The 19,974-nt window shown below is 32.6% G+C and overlaps 1 protein-coding gene across 7 annotated transcripts in view; it reads left to right on the forward strand.

The window, feature by feature from the left end:
* KCNT2 (potassium sodium-activated channel subfamily T member 2) overlaps window positions 1-19,974 on the forward strand; it is a 392,642-nt gene that overhangs the window by 196,705 nt on the left and 175,963 nt on the right. For all 7 annotated transcript variants that reach the window (XM_063647669.1, XM_063647672.1, XM_054449259.2 and 4 more), the window contains exon 13: window positions 17,225-17,333. In XM_063647669.1, the coding sequence (XP_063503739.1) occupies window positions 17,225-17,333 (109 nt within the window). The remainder of the gene's footprint in view (window positions 1-17,224; window positions 17,334-19,974) is intronic.

A 19,974-nucleotide genomic window follows, 5' to 3' on the forward strand; every position in this document is an offset into this window, starting at 1 on the left:
TGAATTGTTAATATTAGGCATAACTTTGAAGCAATTTTCCTCAATGTTGTTCTAAATCAATCTGATGCATTATGAAACTTTATATATATATATGATGTTCCTTGATATGGTACAGCTTTTGAAAAACATTGATTGCACACTATTTTTTAAAAGTACATATTGAATTATTATTGCTGAATTTATAAAATTAACTGAATAAGGTATTTTATTGTCTTAATGACAATGTAATAACTAGCCAAACACTGACAATCCTATAATTGGTCTGTGTATATTTTTCTGATTGGAGGGGGCCATTTCTGAATAATATTAAAATGCAAAATTAATAAGCATTACAAATACTCTCCTGTGGAATTAGCAATATTTTACAAAAAATAAATGTGTGTCTATATAAAATTTTGTATTCTTTATTAGAAAAACAGTAGGTAATCATGAATTTGAAAGTGCCATAGCAGCTGACTCAGTAAATTTTTCTTCTTTCTTTGAATGGCCAAAATTATTTAGAAAAATTATTAAGTGTAATTTCATTGTGATCAAAATGCTTTCTGACTATTCTAGATTAATGTTATTTTAAAACAATAAAGCACATGACATACGCTTTTTAAAGAATATGCCCAGATTTTTTTTATACAATGGTAACATTTAAAGATTTGTAACATCATAATGTTAATTATCTGCAAAAATCTTGCAGTTTTTTAGGATTGTAGTTTTAGTCAACATTTCTACTATTGGTATACATATTTTAGCTCATTTTTCTTCAAGTCTAATTAATAAAAAATGGAAAAAAAGGATCCAAACATTAGACATTTAATAAGTCACTTTCATGTGATCAAGCATTTTGTGCCTTTTATGTCATTAACCACAATTTGTTCATAGATGAGAAAACCAAGTCTCAGAGATGTTCAATAGATTTCCGAGAGTGACAGAGTCTAAATTTTACCCAGTTTAGTCCAAATCCCAAACCTCTGCCTTTACAACAAACTTGTCCCCATGTTGATAATAGCTTAGCTTACTATTCAAATGGCATACACATTTGAAAATAAAAGTGGTACTACTGTTTAAATATTATAATAATAATGACATGTATACATGGTTTCTGGTATCAGCTCTCTGTTCTTCTCCTTTCCATCCTAGTTTATCCCTTAAAAGAATATATTAACTTTGTGTCCATTAAATTATTAATCTATTTTATATCCTTGCCCTGTAAGAAAATGACATTTTCTGACCCCTTTTTTCCTTTGGCTTTCAATCTCAATTTTACATTTCCCAGTTTTCGTTTTTGAAGTTACATTTGTGCATTTGAAGACTGATACCATTTACCTTTTGTTCTCTAAACAAAATGAGGATGTCTGCCATTATTTATTGATTATCTAAGCATCGAACCCAATAAACTTTTAGAATTGCATGACTATGAATATATTGTTTATTGAAGACCCAGTGATCAATTTGATTACATTTTCTTTTTCCTTTTTCATGTTGCTTTACTCAAAATTTTCAAAATCAGCTATATATTTTATGTGTTGATTACCATGCTGTACATTTGTGTGTGCTGGGGGGTAGGGGGCTGCTAACTGTTATTTGTAGAGCTTCTATTTACCACTCACTATTCTATTGTCTTGTCATATGTTTACAGGCCTTAGTCTATCTAGCTTCAAATTTCTAGGAGGCTAACTGATGTAATATGTTGCAACCCACTCCGAATTGCGCATAGTATTTTATACAAGGAAGAAAAAGTACCCTAGTATAACATTATTTCCATTTTTAAAAATGATTCCTTCTTTTCCTGTATTCATTCAACAAATATTTATTGAGTATTCTGTACCCCAAACACGGACATACCAGCTGAACATACAGTTATTAACAAAACAGTAAAACATTTCCATTCTCATGGACCTTATCTACTAGTAGAAGTGACATTAAGTCCTAAGTGACATCTTATGTACTAGTAAGAATTGACATTAAATAAATGTGTACAATGTTAGTGAAAAGTATCAAAAAGAGAACACTGGGGAGAGAGCATATGAAATGTTAGGAAAGGCAGGCATTGTAAATTGAATCATTAATTAAAAATTGTTTAAGATTAACCTAAGATAATCATAAAGCTCATTATTTATAGAACACATCAGCACAACAGCATATTAGAGAGCTCATACATCATATTAGAGAGCTCATACATCATTGTCAAGTATAATTTATCCTTGGAATGCAAAAATGATTCAACATGCTAAAATTAATAACTATGATAAACACATTAACAGAATAAAGAACTTAAAAATATATTCCCATCTCAATATACTCAGAAAAATCATGTAACAAAATTTTCCATAGGAGCGTATCTATAGTTAAAAACATAGTATATACAGGGATTGGTAATATCTACAATTTCAGGCATCCACTGAAGGTCTTGGAATATATTCCCCACCCCTGTGGATAAGGGGGAACTATTTTATGTGGAAAACTATAAAGAGTCCAGAAAAAACTGTTGGAACTAATAAATCAATTTAGTAAAAGTACTTGCAATCCTATGCACTAACAATGAACCATTTGAAAAGGAAATTCAGAAAATAACTCCTTTTACAATGGCCCTCAAAAAGAATAAAATACTTAGAATTAAACTTAATCAAGGAGGTGAAAGACTGGTACACTGAAAACTACAAAACATTGTTACAAGAAATTGAAGGAGACGTAAATAAATGGAAAATGGAAAGACATCCTGTGTTCACTATTTCCATCAGAATCTCACTGGCCATTTCTTTTTTTTTGTTTTTTAACTGGAATAGTTAAAAACAATCCTGAAATTATTATAGCATCACAAAAGATCCAGAATAGCCAAAGCAATCTTAAGAACAAAGAAGAAAGCAGGAGTTATCAAACTTTGTGATTTAAAAATATATTTCAAAGCTATAGTTATTAAAACCATATGGTACCAGCATAAATACATGCATATAGACTAATAAAGAGCCTAAAAATAAACCTATGCACATACAGTCAACTGATCTTTGACAAGGGTGTCAAGAAAACACAATGTGGAAAGGATAGTCTCTTCAACAGAAGGAAAAAAGGAAGGAAGGAAGGAATAGAGGAGGGCGGGAGGGAGGAAGGTGGGAAGGGAGGGAGAGAGCAATGAGGAAGGAAGGAAAGAAGGAGGGAGGGAGGGAAAGGAAGGAAGAGAGGGAGGAAAGGAGAGAAGGAGAAAAGAAAGAAAGAAGGAAAGGAAGGAAAAGAAAGAGAAGATATTGGGATCTTACATCCTACACAAAAATCAACTTAAAGACTTTAACTTAGATCTGAAATGGTAAAATTGAAACAGAGGAAAAGCTTGACTTTGGTCTTGGCATTGATTTCTTGGTTATAACACCAAAGTACAAGCAACAAAATAAAAAATAGACAAGGGTTTTTTTTTTTTTTTTTTTTTTTTTTTTTTTTTTTTTTTTTTTTAGCACTGAGCAGTAGTAAGCTCCCAGTGAAAGTTAGTGACTACTACTAACGGTAATAAAAATGTTATTTTTCGTGTGTGCTGCAGGGTGAACTAGAGATCTGTATAATTTTATTTATTTATTTATTTATTTGTTTGTTTATTTTTATTATAGTTTAAGTTTTAGGGTACATATGCACAACATGCAGGTTAGTTACATATGTGTACATGTGCTATGTTTGTGTGCTGCACCCATTAACTTGTCATTTAACATTAGGTATATCTCCTAATGCTATCCCTCCCCCCTGCCCCCACCCCACAACAGGCCCCAGTGTGTGATGTTCCCCTTCCTGTGTCCATGTGTTCTCATTGTTAAAATAGACAAGTGGTATTATATCAAACTAAAAAAAAAAACAAAAAACTTATGCATAGCAAAGGACAAAATGAAAGGGAAAAGACAACCTGAAGAATGGGAGAAAATATTTGCAAACCATATGTCTAATAAGGGATTAATTTCAAAACTATATAAGGAATTTCTATAGCTTAATAGCAAAAAACAAAACCAAACACACACACACAAAAGGAAATAAGCTGATTAAAAAATAGACAAATGACTTGAATGGAAATATCTCCAAAGAAGACATACAAGTGGCCAACAAGTATCATGTTTGAACAGATGATCAACATCATTAATTATCAGGGAAATGCAAATCGAAAACAGCAGAGATATCACCTTATATCTCTTAGGATTGTTATTATCAAAATCAAGATAAAAAGAGTTGATGGTGATGTGGAGAAATTCAAAACCTTGTGCACTGGTTGTGGATATATAAAATAGTGAAGCAGCTATGAAAAACAATATGGCGGTTTTTCAAAAACCTAAAATAGAATTGCCATATGACTCAGAAATCCCACTTCCTGTTATGCATCCAAAGGAATTGAAATCAACATGCGAAAGAGATGTCTGTACTCCTATGTTCATTGCAGTATTATTCACAATAGGCAAGAAATCAAAATAAACAGTGTCCATTAACAGATGAATAGATAAGGAAATTTGATTTATACTGCCAACAGACCTGCATTATAAAAAAGTTGAAGAAAGTTATTTAGCAAATAGAAATGATGTCTTATGACACTCTGGATTCACATGAAAAAATTAAGAAAGCCAGAAATGATAAATATGTCGGTAAATACATATAACTTGAAATTTTAAAAATGTTATTTATTGTTTAAAACAAAAATAACGACAATTATTGTGGGATTTAAAACAAACATAAGTAAAATGAGTGACATTCTAGCATAATGACTGAAAAAAACAAAATATACTGTAGTGAGATTCTTTATGTATTATTTGAAAGATGGGTGTAATAAATGCTGGTGTATGTTGTAAACCTTAGGGTGGCCCTTAATAAATATTTTAAAAACCTGTATGATTAAGTGGAACAATAAATATATTTAATGCAAAAGGCGGCAGGAAAAGGGAACAAAGAATAGATGGGATAGATAGAAAAATAAGAAGATGAAAATGATACACTGCACAAATACTAATCATATATAAGTGGAAGTGGCTATATTAAGCAAAGAATCATGGACAAGAACTCATACCAAAGATGAAGAGGAATATTTTGTATTGAGTAAAGGATCAATGCATTAAAAGAAATAACACTCCTAAATGTGCATGTGTGCTTTATATAAAAAAAAACCCTCAATATACATGAAGTATAAAATGGCATAACTGAAAGGAGGAGTAAAAAGCTACAGTTAGTCTTATAATTTTCAACACTTCTGTCTTAGCAATCTATATAAAAAAGCAGGGGATCAGTAGATTTATAACAAACTTGGACACACTATCACCAGCTTGATCTAATTGACATATGGAATATTACACTAAAAAATGGAATTCCAGTTTTCAAACACACATGAAACATTCACAGAGATACATCATATTCTGGACCAGAAAAGATACGGCAGAGAATTTAAAACCTACAGAAGATGTTCTCTGATTATAATTGAATTAAATGAGGCATCAATGATAAAACCACAGCTGAAAAATACCCAAATATTTGGAAATAAAACAAAACATCCATAAGTAACCCATGGGTAAAAGATAAAATAAGAAAAATTATGATGAAAATGCAACACATTAAATTGTATGGAATGCAGCTTTACCAGCATCTGAAGAGAAATTTATATCTTTAAATTTTTATATTAGAAAGGTTTAAAATTTAATAGCAAAGAGGAATTGGAAGCAATAATTATGGACTTTGAAAGTGTTTTCTGTACATGAGTGTAATGAAATCAGGCAGTAACTGATGGGTAATGTTTGATCAATGAAAGCTTTGTTTCCTTCTTTTCCCTTTTTTACATTTTTTAGTGGGAAAGATTTTGGCCAGTAAATATGATAAATATCTACCAAAGATGGCAAAATTGATCATGAAAGAAAATAATAGGATGTGATCTTATGCAGGAGTGGAAGGTTTTTCTTGGATAAGGGTGTAAAACTTTGATCCATTTTAACAAAAGGGAAAACAGTATATATAGATAGAGATGAAGGTATGTTTGTGGCCCCATATAGTGAAAAGAGCTTGTGGAAGTTGATTTTTTCGTTTCCATTTTCTTAGTGAAATAACAGTTAACATTATCAGGGCAGAGGGAGGCTCCAGGCCCTCGAGAAACATTGGCAAGTGGCAGAGGGAAGATTCACATCCCAAAGGAGCAGAGAAAGAATTTATAATGGAAAATTTTCTAAAATAAATGTTCTAAGTAAAGAGAGGTCAGAGGCCTACAGTCAGGAGGAAACCTGTCTAATGTTTATTCGCTCTGAGGGGAGAAACTTTGAGACATCTTAGGTATTTGACTCCCAAGGCTTTAAGTTGTAACTCTCAGAAAAAAAAATTGTTTTTATTCCCGGCTCATGCTGCTGACTTTCCTCTTAAATGTCAGAGACATATTTATTCTTGATTATTACATGCATTTTTGAACATATGGTATCTTAGAAAAGAAAGCAAACAATCACTGAGCACTCAGTGATTTCCCTTCATGTATCCTTCAGACAGCATGAGAAAAGAGCTGAAATAAAATGTTTGCTATGGAAGCTTTTTCACTGTTGTTTTCAAGTATGTTTTGTTTTAAGAAGATCCACTTCAGGCACTGAAACAAGCACATAATCCTCTGTACTATGTCATTGCCTAATGAAATGTACCTTAGATTCTTTTGGGAGATTTTGCAATTTTATTTAGCTCTTTAGTCAACCCAGTGGTTAGTGACTTGTTTTCAAAAATATTTTCCTTACCATTCTCAAAAATCACAGAATTCTAAACTTGAAAAGATACCTTGAAATGCCTAATATAACTGAGTTTTTAGTACACTCAGAAATAATTTTTTGTAAATTTTTGACAGATGTACATCACTGGACTTCAGTTACACGCCGTCAAGATAACCTGACCTCTTTACGAATCACTTTATTATTCATTTGACATTCGTATACCAGTGAGTTTCAAGAGGATTTTGGATAGTTTGGTCATGACTATGTTAAATTGAGTAACTAGATCAGGGAAAATTCAAGAGTATTAAGATCTGGAAGTGGATTTAGTGTTGAGGGAAGTTTCCTTCAAAACCTGGGAGAGGATTTAAGTAAGTAAAACATACAGTTTAAGGAGTGTATCGTTCTGGATGAATTACTCCAACTCAGACCAAGGACTAGTAAACGATACAGTGTTTCAGCTTTCAGAAAGAGTACAAAATGAGTTTAGTTACTCTGTAAGGAAAGACAGAAACTAAACTTTTGAATTGGCAATAATGTTGACTTGATGCCCAGTCCCAAAATTTCTAGTAAGATTTTGATAATATATATGACGATTCAGACAGGCAAGCAGGTTTTTATCATTAAGTATCTGTAAGGAGTGGTACATTTTCAGCCACAAGAGTGGGAATCAAAAGCAGAATTACAGTCCCTGAGAGATCATTGAAAAAGCAAGGACTTTTTTTTCCTAGAACTAGAACCCAAGGTAATGTTTCATTCCCAGATATACTGTTAAATCCCTTCTGCTGAAACTTGGCAGGAAGACAAAATTATATTTACAGCCATACAAGTTTGAATGCTGAGGCCCAGAATGCTAGACCAAGTCTTCTTTTAATTTTTTTTTTTTTTGACTTTGGTGTAGATTGTTCATGAAGACTAGGCCACTGTCGAGCCTGTAGGTTTGGGTGAGTAATATAGTTTAATTAGACTTCAACAAGTTGGCCTGATTTTCTACTTTCTAATAGCCAGCTATTCTATTGTAAAATGCAGTCACATATTTTAATGGTGGAGTATTTTTTAGTGATTTTGGCTATTTTCTTTTAAAGTATTTTTATTTAAGAGCACTTTTGAATTATTTTTGTATTTAAAATAAGTATATATCAAATTTGAAGCATACTTCTCTAAAGACATCAATTACAATTAATTGCAATGAAATGTATCATTTCCTTAATTCAGTCAGGAAGTTAGGTTAATTAGTTATAGATGATAGATACTATGAATCCTCTGTATCAGAATTACCTTCAGTTTTTGATATTATCAGATATATGTGTATGTAATCTAACCTTATACTTTTTAACAGTCTACATATTAGACCTGGATGTTCTAATTATGAACAAAATAGATCCTGACCCCAAGGTGCTTTTGAGTCCAATCTACTGTGAGGCCTTCATAGGGCCATCTGTGAAGAAATTGTTCTCTGGGCAAGGATTACATTTGGCAAGAATTTATACAACAATACATTCTAATGTTTTCAAGATAGGTTTGTTCTCCAGATTGCCATAAGACCTTTTTTACTCTTTATTTTATAAGTGTTTGTGATTAGTTTGCTCAATCGCCTATAAATTTTGGGCAAATCTATCTACATGTATTATTTTAAGTTTTACAATTCAGTTTCACTTTATATACTAGTAATCTTAAAAAATAAAGTGTCCAATGAATAAGTTAGCAAGATATACTCAAAGTATGCAGGGTAAATAGATAAATTTTCAAGTGCTGCAGATGTATTTTATAAATTAAAAATTGAAAGGAAAGTGATGCCTTTGATCAAACCAATGTTTTATCACTTGTAGGTGACAGACTCCTTTTGAGAGTCTAATAAAAATTATAAATTTATGGATAGGTAAATAATTCATGTATAAAATTTCATCTAAAATGTCTGAGTTCTTTAATGGGTTAATTGTATTTCAGTAAAATAATTCCTGCCATAGGTAAAGTGCTTTATTGTAAGTTCTTAGAACAACAACAAATACCTTTTAGGTAGTACAATTTATTAAGTTAAATTTTATGGAGACATTCTTCACTAATTTAATTTTTAGGCAAACTAACTTTGGGTAAAACGTTCTGTTTCACAGTAGCAACAGACACTCAGATGATGTGATAGTGTCCCAAGTTACCTGCCTTTATCATTACAGCATTTTTATTCTAAGGTTATCACAATAAACATTTTACTCTGTGATTCAAAATATGGAGCACTTTACTTAAGGATGAATTTGTCCCCAAGAAAAGTTTTAAAAAATCAATCTTATCTTCTGCTTTTAGAAAAAAAATGAAGTGAAATCTTGTTTCTTTGCTAGTTTAATTATCTGTATTAGGAAAATTTTTCTTTTCTGTTTCTCATATGATATTTATGCCATGTGATACAGCTCTTTTCCTTTTTCCTCACCTAATGATCCACTCAAAATTATTGAAGTTTGTTCTGTTTTGTGAGGGCATAAAATATGAATAAAACAAGGAAGATTTCAGAATAGGTACTTTATCCCATGTATTCATCCATTGAATTGAAATATTTGCTAAATGCTTTCTATATGCCTAATTCTCTTTATATTATCATATTTAATGTTCACACTATCAATATGAAGTAAATATTGTTTTTCTTATTCACCTGTGATATGCAAATGAATGCTAGGTTCTGGGGATAAGCTAGGGTGAGCAAAATGTAGACATGGCCCTTGCCTTCATCAAGCTTATAGTTTACTGAGGACCAACTTTTAAAAATGCTAAAAATTAGATCGGTTTAATTGTTTACAGAATACAATGGGATCAAGTAGCATCATCTATCCTAATTTACCATTAGTCAGAAGAAAAGGCTTCCTAGATAAGTGACTTTTTAGCAGGGATGAGAGGCATGAGTAGGGCTGAGCTCATAAAGAATGTTCTTGGCAAATGGTCCTAGGTGAGAAATGCTGGTTATGAGTAGAGAATGTGCATTATCATTAGAGAGAAGAATGCAAAGACTAAGGAAATAGTTTGGGAAAAGTTTAATAAAGGTTGTCGTAAGCCTTGTTAAGAAGTTTGAATTTGATGCCAAAAGAAACGAAACCACTGTAGGATTTTAAGTAGCTACGTACAACAATAAGAATTTTAGTTGGAAAAAACTGCATCTGATAAGATTACAGAATTAGTGAAAAAATGTTATAAAGCTTGAGATAGGCTGACTGGGGAGCTGTTGCCCTTACTTCAAGCCAGAAGTGACAAGTTTTTAGATTAGGCTGTGGCACTGGTGCTGGAGAAAAGTGGAATCTATTAGAGCAATCTTTAGAGGCATAATCAACAAGATTTGAGAACTCACTAAATGTAAGGTAAGTGAGACAGAGAAGCTGATGATTTAGTATCTGGTAGTATTTTCTTTTGGGAAAAGGGAGGACCACCAGTAGCAAGATGAGTTCAGTTTGGGATAAGAATTTCAAAGGATATAAACATACTTGTGCATGTGTCTTTATAGCAGCATGATTTATAGTCCTTTGGGTATATACCCAGTGATGGAATGGCTGGGTCAAATGGTATTTCTAGTTCTAGATCCCTGAGGAATTGCCACACTGACTTCCACAATGGTTGAACTAGTTTACAGTCCCACCAACAGTGTAAAATTGTTCCTATTTCTCCACATCCTCTCCAGCACCTATTGTTTCCTGACTTTTTAATGATTGCCATTCTAACTGGTGTGAGATGGTATCTCATTGTGGTTTTGATTTGCATTTCTCTGATGGCCAGTGATGATGAGCATTTTTTCATGTGTTTTTTGGCTGCATAAATGTCTTCTTTTGAGAAGTGTCTGTTCATGGCCTTTGCCCACTTTTTGATGGGGTTGTTTGTTTTTTTCTTGTAAATTTGTTTGAGTTCATTACAGATTCTGGATATTAGCCCTTTGTCAGATGAGTAGGTTGCGAAAATTTTCTCCCATTTTGTAGGTTGCCTGTTCACTTTGATGGTAGTTTCTTTTGCTGTGCAGAAGCTCTTTAGTTTAATCAGATCCCATTTGTCAATTTTGGCTTTTGTTGCCATTGCTTTTGGTGTTTTAGACATGAAGTCCTTGCCCATGCCTATGTCCTGAATGGTAATGCCTAGGTTTTCTTCTAGGGTTTTTATGGTTTTAGGTCTAACGTTTAAGTCTTTAATCCATCTTGAATTAATTTTTGTATAAGGTGTAAGGAAGGGATCCAGTTTCAGCTTTCTACATATGGCTAGCCAGCTTTCCCAGCACCATTTATTAAATAGGGAATCCTTTCCCCATTTCTTGTTTTTCTCAGGTTTGTCAAAGATCAGATAGTTGTAGATATGCGGTGTTATTTCTGAGGGCTCTGTTCTGTTCCATTAATCTATATCTCTGTTTTGGTACCAGTACCATACTGTTGTGGTTACTGTGGCCTTGTAGTGTAGTTTGAAGTCAGGTAGAGTGATGCCTCCAGCTTTGTTCTTTTGACTTAGGATTGACTTGGTTCCATATGAACTTTAAAGTAGTTTTTTCCAATTCTGTGAAGAAAGTCATTGGTAGCTTGATGGGGATGGCATTGAATCTATAAATTACCTTGGGCAGTATGGCCGTTTTCACAATATTGATTCTTCCTACCCATGAGCATGGAATGTTCTTCCATTTGTTTGTATCCTCTTTTATTTCATTGAGCAGTGGTTTGTAGTTCTCCTTGAAGAGGTCCTTCACATGTCTTGTAAGTTGGATTCCTAGGTATGTTTATTGCGGCATTATTCACAATAGTAAAGACTTGGAACCAACCCAAATGTCCAACAATGATAGACTGGATTAAGAAAATGTGGCACATACACACCATGGAATACTATGCAGCCATAAAAAATGATGAGTTCATGTCCTTTGTAGGGACATGGATGAAATTGGAAATCATCATTTTCGGTAAACTATCGCAAGAACAAAAAACCAAACACCTCATCTTCTCACTCATAGGTGGGAATTGAACAATGAGAACATATGGACACAGGAAGGGGAACATCACACTCTGGGGACTGTTGTGGGGTGGGGGGAGGGGGGAGGGATAGCTTTAGGAGATATACCTAATGCTAAATGACGAGTTAATGGGTGCAGCACACCAGCATGGCACATGTATACATATGTAACTAACCTGCACATTGTGCACATGTACCCTAAAACTTAAAGTATAATAATAATAAAATAAAATAAAATAAAAGAATTTCAAAGGATAACCAAGTGCATGGTGTCAGATAAGCCAAATGAGGATGTTTTAGGGAGCCAGTGGTCTACAGGTCAACTGTTGCCAAGGGTTAAGATAAATAAGAAAAGTAAGTTGCGTGCATCCATTATACAATAACCAAAACTTCTGTAAGAAGAATCAGATCCATAGTAACTTCCCTTTACTCATGCATTTTGTAACCTCTGAAGTAAAGATTAGAGCCCAAGGTTTGTGACTCTACAGATCATGCTTTTCTCACTTACTTTTTAAAAAATAAACTAGACTTTTTGTTGTTATTGTGAAGCCATTTTAGGTTTACAGAGAAAATGGAACAAAAAATATAGAGAATGTCCGTATCTCACCCCCTACACTCCTCTCCTGCTACACCCCATCTTCCTATTTTTAACATCTTCCATTATTGTGATACATTTGTTGAAACTGATGAACCAATACTGATAAATTATTTAACTAAAACCCATAGTTTACATTAGGGTTCACTCTTTGTATTGTATATTCTGTGGGTTTTGATAAATGTAATATGACATGCATTCACCATTATAATATCATAAGGAATAGTTTTAGGGTCTTAAAAATATTCTCTGCTCTACCTATACATCCTTCTGTCCTTTCTTTTCCCCAACTTGGCAACCACTGACCTCTGTACTATCTCCATAATTTTGCATTTCTACAATGACATATAGTTGTAATCATGCAGTATGTAGCCTTTTCAGATTGTCTTTTTTCACTTAGCAATATGCATTTGAGGTTTTGCATGCCTTTTCTTGGATTGATAGTGCATTTCTTTGCATTGCCAAATATTCCATTGTGTGGATGTAGCACGGTTTATCCATTCATTTATTGAAGTATGTCTTGGTTACCTCCAAGTGTTTGTAATTATAAATTAAGTTGTTTTAAGCACATACGTGCATGTTTTTGTGGAGACCTACATTTTCTGTTCACTTAGGTAAATACTAAGGAGCCCAATTGCTGGCTTATTTGGTTAGGGTATACTTAGTTTGTAGGAAATTGTCAAACTGTATTCCAAATTTGATGTATCATTTTGCATTCCCTCCCAGCAATGAATGCAACTTCCTGTTGATCTGTGTCCTCTCTAGTATTCGGTGTTTTCAGCATTTTAGATTTTAGCTATTATGAAAAGTGTTTAGTGATGTCTTACTGTTTTAATTTGCAACTCTCTAATGACATGTGTTGACTGTCTTTTCATTCTTCTAATCTGTATATGTTCTTTGGTCAGATGTTTGTTCTGATCTCTTGCCCAATTTTAAGTTGAGTTGTTTGTTTTCTCGCTATCTACATCTTTGTGTTTCAACATGTTTAGTCCATTGGCATTTAATGTCATTATTAATATGGTTAGATATAGCTCTATCTAAATTGTTTTCTGTTTGTTTCCTCTGATTTTGGTTCTTCTGTTTTTCCTTTCCCACATTTTTTATTATTTGATTTTGTAAAGCACTGAATGTAATATACGTATTGGCTTTTTAGATGTGCCTTTTGAATTTTTTTTTGTGAGTGCTCCAGGGATTACAATACACATTCTTACTGCTTCATAGTCAGCTTTATATCATTGTTATACCACTTGTTAAAATTATAAACTTGCATTTATTCCTTTTCTACTGTCTCTTATGTTATTGTTGTTAGATATAATAATTTATCCATAGATTAGAAACTACACTAAACAATATTATAAATTTTGCTTTATTCAGATTACATATTTTATAGAAGTTAAGAGGAAATGGGTTTTTATAGTCATTAAAACATTCAACATTTGCTACTCTTGTTTTATTTCTGAAGTTCTTTCTCCCTGGTATCATTTTTCTTGAGCTTATACGGTTTTCTTAAACTTTTCTTGTAGTATGATTCCAATGGCAGTACATTTCCTTAGATTTCTTTATTTTAAAAAGTCCTTTATTTCACCTTCCTCTCTGAGGGAGTTTTTGTTAGATATAAAGTTCTGGTCTCATAGTTTTTTTGCTTCATTCTAAACTTTAGAATTTTTTCCAGGGTTGTCTGGCTTTCAGGATTTTTGATGAGAGTCCTTGGCCATATGACTCTTTCTTTGGGTGCTGTCAAGATTTTGTCTTTGTTTTTGTTTTTTAACAGTTTGAATACAATGTGGCTAGGCATGGTTATCTTTTTGTTTATATAGTTTAGATTTTGCTAATTTTCTTGAACTTATAAGTGTATGTCTTCTACAAAATTAAAAAGTTTCTAGTCATTATTTCTTAAAATCATTTTCTGCTAGTTTTTCTCTTTTGTGTTCTTTTTGGGAATTCAATTATATTATGTAAGACCTTTTTACCGTGTTACACAAGTTCCCGAACTCTGTTCCCTTTTCCTTACCTTTTCTCTTTGTTTTTCAAATTGGGTAAATTCTATTGATCTATGTTCAAGTTCACTGACTCCTTTCTTCTGTCATTCCCAATCTGTTTCAAAGCCCATATAGTGAACATGTTTTTGCATAAACTTCAGCTTTTTAATCTAAAAATACTTTCTATTACTCTGCTGAAATTTTCTTTTTTTTATTACAAGCATGTTTTTCATTACATTACTGATCATAGTTCTAGTAGCAGCTTTAAGTCCTTCTCTGCTAATTCTAACATCTCAGACTGTCTAGTAGCTACCATCTATTGGTTATCATTTTGTTTGGTTCCCATGCAAATAAGTCACATTTTTCTGGAAATTCATAAATTAAATAATACTGCATTGTATTTTGGATATTGTGTTATGTTGCGGAGGCTTGGATTCTCCTGTATTCTTCCAAGTAATGTTAGTGCTCTCATTTTAGCAGAGGCTAAGTTGCTTAAACTCAAAATAAAGCAAACTCCATCACCATTGAGGTTGGCAATGCTTCACAAATGTCAGCTCAGATTGTTTTTATGCTTCCCCATGGATTCTTGGTTCAGAGGTCAGCCGAAGATGTTTACACTCATTCACAGAATTTGTGGTTTCTCTTTGCTGCCTCTCCCTTTTCCTGTCTCTGGTGGCTCTGGTTGTTCCAGGCTGCATTCCCTTGTTGTTCCGGCAGGTTTTCTGTGGAGTCTTAGCCAACTTGTGCTGTTATGGTAACCACAGCTGCCCTCAGATCACAGCAGCAAAAACAGGGAAATTATAACATGCGAGATACTTCCTCTAAGTTTTAATTTTCCTCTAAAATCTGCCTACTTTAGTTCATTTACTAAGGCCTTTATATGCTTGTTCTATAGATTTTTTAATAGTTGTCATATGCAAGGACAATTTATTAGGAGCTTATTCTTTCATATTGATAAACCTCCTGGCCTCCTCTATTTCTATTTTTATTATTAATGTTACATTTCTTGCTGGTGTCAGCAGATAAGTCTCACTTTAAATTTTTCCTAAGAAATTCATTTTTGTTCTTTATCTTTTATCCTTGATGATATTACTTCACTATTACTGAGATGATACACATAATAAGAAAAACAACTTATGTTTTTTCAATAACTGACTGCCAACCTCTATTAAAAGGTGTATGTGTGTTGTCTATTTCACCTTAGAAATCCTGTAAGATACAGAATATCTGCATTTTACTAATGAGGAAATTTAACTTGTCCAAGTCTAATTAGATACTGAGGGATAAAGCAGGATTAAAACCCCTAGAATGGCCCATTATCTTCAACACAACACTAAACATAATAAAATAAAATAAAATAAAAATTATAACTTGGCATCCTTTTACTTATATAGTGGTTTACTTTCTATTTTTTCCCTTTAATTTAAAATTGTGTACTTCTAGTGAAAGAGAAATAACAGTAATCCTCCATTAAGTTATCTATAACCCTCAAACCTCAGATTTAAAAGCATGTAAAATGGATTAACAAGTATTCACTTGATGAATCTTAGTAGAATTATTAGGCTCATTCTGATATTTGAATATTTGCCTGTAAGGTACATATGGTACATGTAAACCATGCTGGACTAGCATTCACCGACTTTCATGTAACTTAAAGTTACTATCTTGTTTTGGGTTGCTATAACAAAATAGCATAGACTGGGTGGATTATAGACAACAGAAATGTATTGCTCACAATTCTGGAGGCTGGAAAGTCCAAGATCAAGGAGCCAGCTGACTCAAAGTCTGATAAAGACTGGCTTCCTGGTTCCTAGATGGTTGTCTTCTTGCAACATCCTTACATGGCTGAAGAAGTGAGGGAGCTCTCTCTCAGGTGTCTTTTATATGGGTATTAGTCGCATTCATGATGGCTGCCCTCACGATGAGGCCTACCAGAGGCCTCATCTCCTAGTACCTTCACTGTGCAGGGTAGGATTTCAACATGCAAATTTGGGGAGGACATGATCATTCTGTCTATAGCAGTTTCCAACCATAAGTAACAACTTCTTCTATCTGCATTTGGATAAACAGTCCCTCGTGTCTATCTGTATTTTGGATCTTCCTTTCCTTTCACTAATAGTGCTGTCAGATAGAACTTTCTGTGATGGTGAAAAATTTCTATACCTCCACTTTCTATTATGGTAGCCACTAGCCATGTGCAGCTATGAGCACTTGAAATGTGGCTAGTGTGACTGAGTAATTACATTCTTAACTTTGTTTAAGTTTAGTTACTTCAAATTTAAATAGAATTATGTGTCTGGTGGCTGTTATATGGACAGTGCTACCCTGGAGCACCTTTGTGCTTCCTTTCCAAAAATGTATTAGCTAACTGTGTGGTGCATTTATCTAATAATCTTCCTGGATTTTTTCAATTCATTGAATTTATGGGGTGACTACTATGTAAAGGAGTTCGTGTTAAGCATGGTTTTGATTCCCTTTCTTACCTTAAGTGTCTTTTTAAAAACTTTTTTTGACTTATTTTATTATATCTAAGAGTTTTTTATGTCTTCAGACATACCACACAGGTACACACACACACACACACACACACACACACATACACACAGGTCAAAATTATTTTACCTTTACTATTGTATAAAAAAGTAATTTTCTAAGCATGTTATTATTATATGTACATTTTTTATTTCTCCTTGGAAATTCCTATTACAAACTATTAGTTTTGCTACATGTCTGAAAGCTTCTGACTGCAGGAATTTTCTAGGAAAATTATTTTTAAGTCTGTGTAGCTATTTTTCCTCTTAATCTTTTCTAATATTCTAAGTGCTAGTAATTAGCTATGATTGAATTATTTATTACTACCTTCTTCTATGGAAATAATAGGTATCCTTAACAAGTCCTCAGAGTAATTTTTATGTTTAAGTTTTAACTATGGATGTGACCAAGCAAACTGATTGCTTATTTTTACTTTATATGTTATAAAAATTTTAACTTATGCTATGTTATTTTTATTTTGATCACTTCAGGATCACCAAACAATTTTGAGAGCATGGGCTGTGAAAGATTTTGCTCCAAATTGTCCTTTGTATGTCCAGATATTAAAGCCTGAAAATAAATTTCACATCAAATTTGCTGGTAAGTTTTTGTCTTGCATGAGATCCATTGAATTTCCTGAAACTGCTATAGTGGCTTAAGGGTTAAGTCTCTGAACTAAGTGGCAACTTAAAATATTCAAGATTCTAAAGAACTGAAAATGATTATTAAAACTAATTTACTTTATATGAGAGGATTTATCCACTTTAATATGTGACAAGATAATACTTTGGCTTGAGTCTTAATTTTTTTATATAACTTGTTGATTTTAGTACCTTAACATACTGGATACCTGAATAAGCCTAAATATATCAGCAGTAGTAGATTTATGCATAATATAGACACAAATTTCAAGTGCCGTATCTGCTCATTTATACATAGGTTTACACATAGATGGGTGATACTTGGCTATAGATAATTGTTTAATACACACATAGGCTTATCATGCAATAGACTAATACATTGAAATGTATTCAGGTATATTTAAATAGAGTTAATTTAGGGAGTAGACTTTGAAAAGAATTCAAGAAAAAGATGCATGTGAACTTTTTTGAAGGTACTGCTTTAAAAATGATAGATCACATAAGATTATACCTTGAATTGCTAGACAATTGAACAGCAAAATTGTACTTGCTTTTTTTTTTCTTAAATGCTTCTGTCAAAAAAAAACGCTAATGTTGATCTAAGCAGTAATTCTTGTGCATGTTTTCCCCCCATCACAAATACCCCATGTTTTACATTATATTCTATCTTAAAAGTCTAAAGCTCCAAAAGTCATTAAAATGTAATTCATTTTAGCAATGTGTCAGCAAAACGTATTTCCTTCAGAAAATGTGTTTACATATCTTAAAATTCTTATCTATTAGTGTATGATTTTGAAATGAAAAATTATAAATCCTCGGGAATTTTGATGTAATGATAAGAAAATTATGAAATGGTTGCTATTCAGTTTGCTCTAGCCTTCTCCAAATTTATGTCATCATTTTTTTTCCTAACAATGTATAGCAATCAATTTAAAGTAATAGCTTCCAACTCTGGTTGCACATTAGTATGTTTTTGGAAGAATTTCTAAAGTACTGATCATAGAGATTCTGATTTATACAGTATAATAGGTGCTAGGGCCTCTCTAAGACTATTTCTTAACTGAAATTTAAAAATAACAGTGCCTCTTTTGTAGAAGGCTTTGTGAAATTAAATGGAAAAATATATGTAAAGTACTCCATCTACAACCTGTTACATATATCATTAGCATTCATCAAATGCCAATTGTTTATTAAAAAGACCTTTGTAACTAGGCTATCTTATTTTTGTTATTATTTAAGAAAAGAAATATTTTTGAAAAATTTTAAATATACATGGTGATGACTTGCTATGACAAAATTTTTGAATGGCAGTAATGACGTTAACACTAAGTAAAATCTTAAAATGATGACTTTAAATTTGAGTGCCACCACTTAAGACAGGTAGGCAGATTAATATTTTGAGCCTTATTTCCTGTCTACTAAAAGGCCATATGGATTATGTCTCTGTTTTATCAGGGTTAATTGTAAGGATTTAATAAATAATGTCTGAAACATATTAAGTGTTCTATAAATGGATATTGTATCAAGACCTTAAAACAATATGTGTTTTCGAAAGACAAATTTGTGATTTTGAGTGTATTTTAACTAAAATTCAGAGCAGACTTCAGTTCTTTCTCCCTTTAGCATGCCGTTGGTATGTTTCCACAGAGAGATCAAATTTGCTGAAAAAGTCTACTGCTAAAAAAAAATACAGACTATTTGCATTAATCTATTTTCTAATTCTCATTTTGTCATTATTTTAATAATACCATAAAAATGAATAGATTATTTACAAATTCTACCCCAACCATTTATCTCAATATTTCTCATTTTGACACCTGATGAAATTCTTTTTATTAGTGCCTACATTCTTTTATGACTGAGATTACAACATTTCAGAGGATCTCTTTTTATATTGCGTAAAGATGAAGGCATCCTAGTTTCATTAAAATGCCACAAAAAGAGTTTGGAGTGATGTATGAAGCTCTCAAAACAATATCACATATTTTATATCTCAGCATGAGGTTAAAAAATTATGGACTTTTCCTTTCAAAAGGCAGTGTATCAAGCTGTCACTTAGTTTGTGTAAGAGATTCTTTAAATAATGGCCCTCAAGAAACCATGCTGTATATATCTGTGCCCTGTTGCCATGTGATTTTGCAGCTTTTTACCATGAAGAGGTGAAATCTATTTCCCCGTCTTTGTATATAAGGTTTGCTTTGTGATTTGCTTTGACCAATATAATATAACAAAACTTACGCTGTGTAACAGCAGAAGCTAAGACTTAAAAGGCCATACTGGTTCTGCTTTTGCTGTTTTGGAACACTGCTCAGAGACTACATATAAAGAAACCCAGTTTAGCCTCTCTAAGGATGAAAAATCACTTGGAAAGTGAGGCTCATCCATACCAGCACCTCACCTGTCCAGCTCCCAACTTACTTACCATCCAACCCAAGGAATCATGCAGACCCACAGAGTTTTGAGAAATAAAATGGTGGTTAAGTCACTGAAGTTTGGAGGTCACTAGTCATATGGCAGTAGATAACTAATACTGTTGGTGATAAAATAATAATTAATTTAAAATCATATTTCCTTGACAATATTTATTATATTCTTGTCCT

Source organism: Pongo pygmaeus, chromosome 1 (genome assembly GCF_028885625.2).
Source record: "Pongo pygmaeus isolate AG05252 chromosome 1, NHGRI_mPonPyg2-v2.0_pri, whole genome shotgun sequence".
Lineage (NCBI taxonomy): Eukaryota > Metazoa > Chordata > Mammalia > Primates > Hominidae > Pongo > Pongo pygmaeus.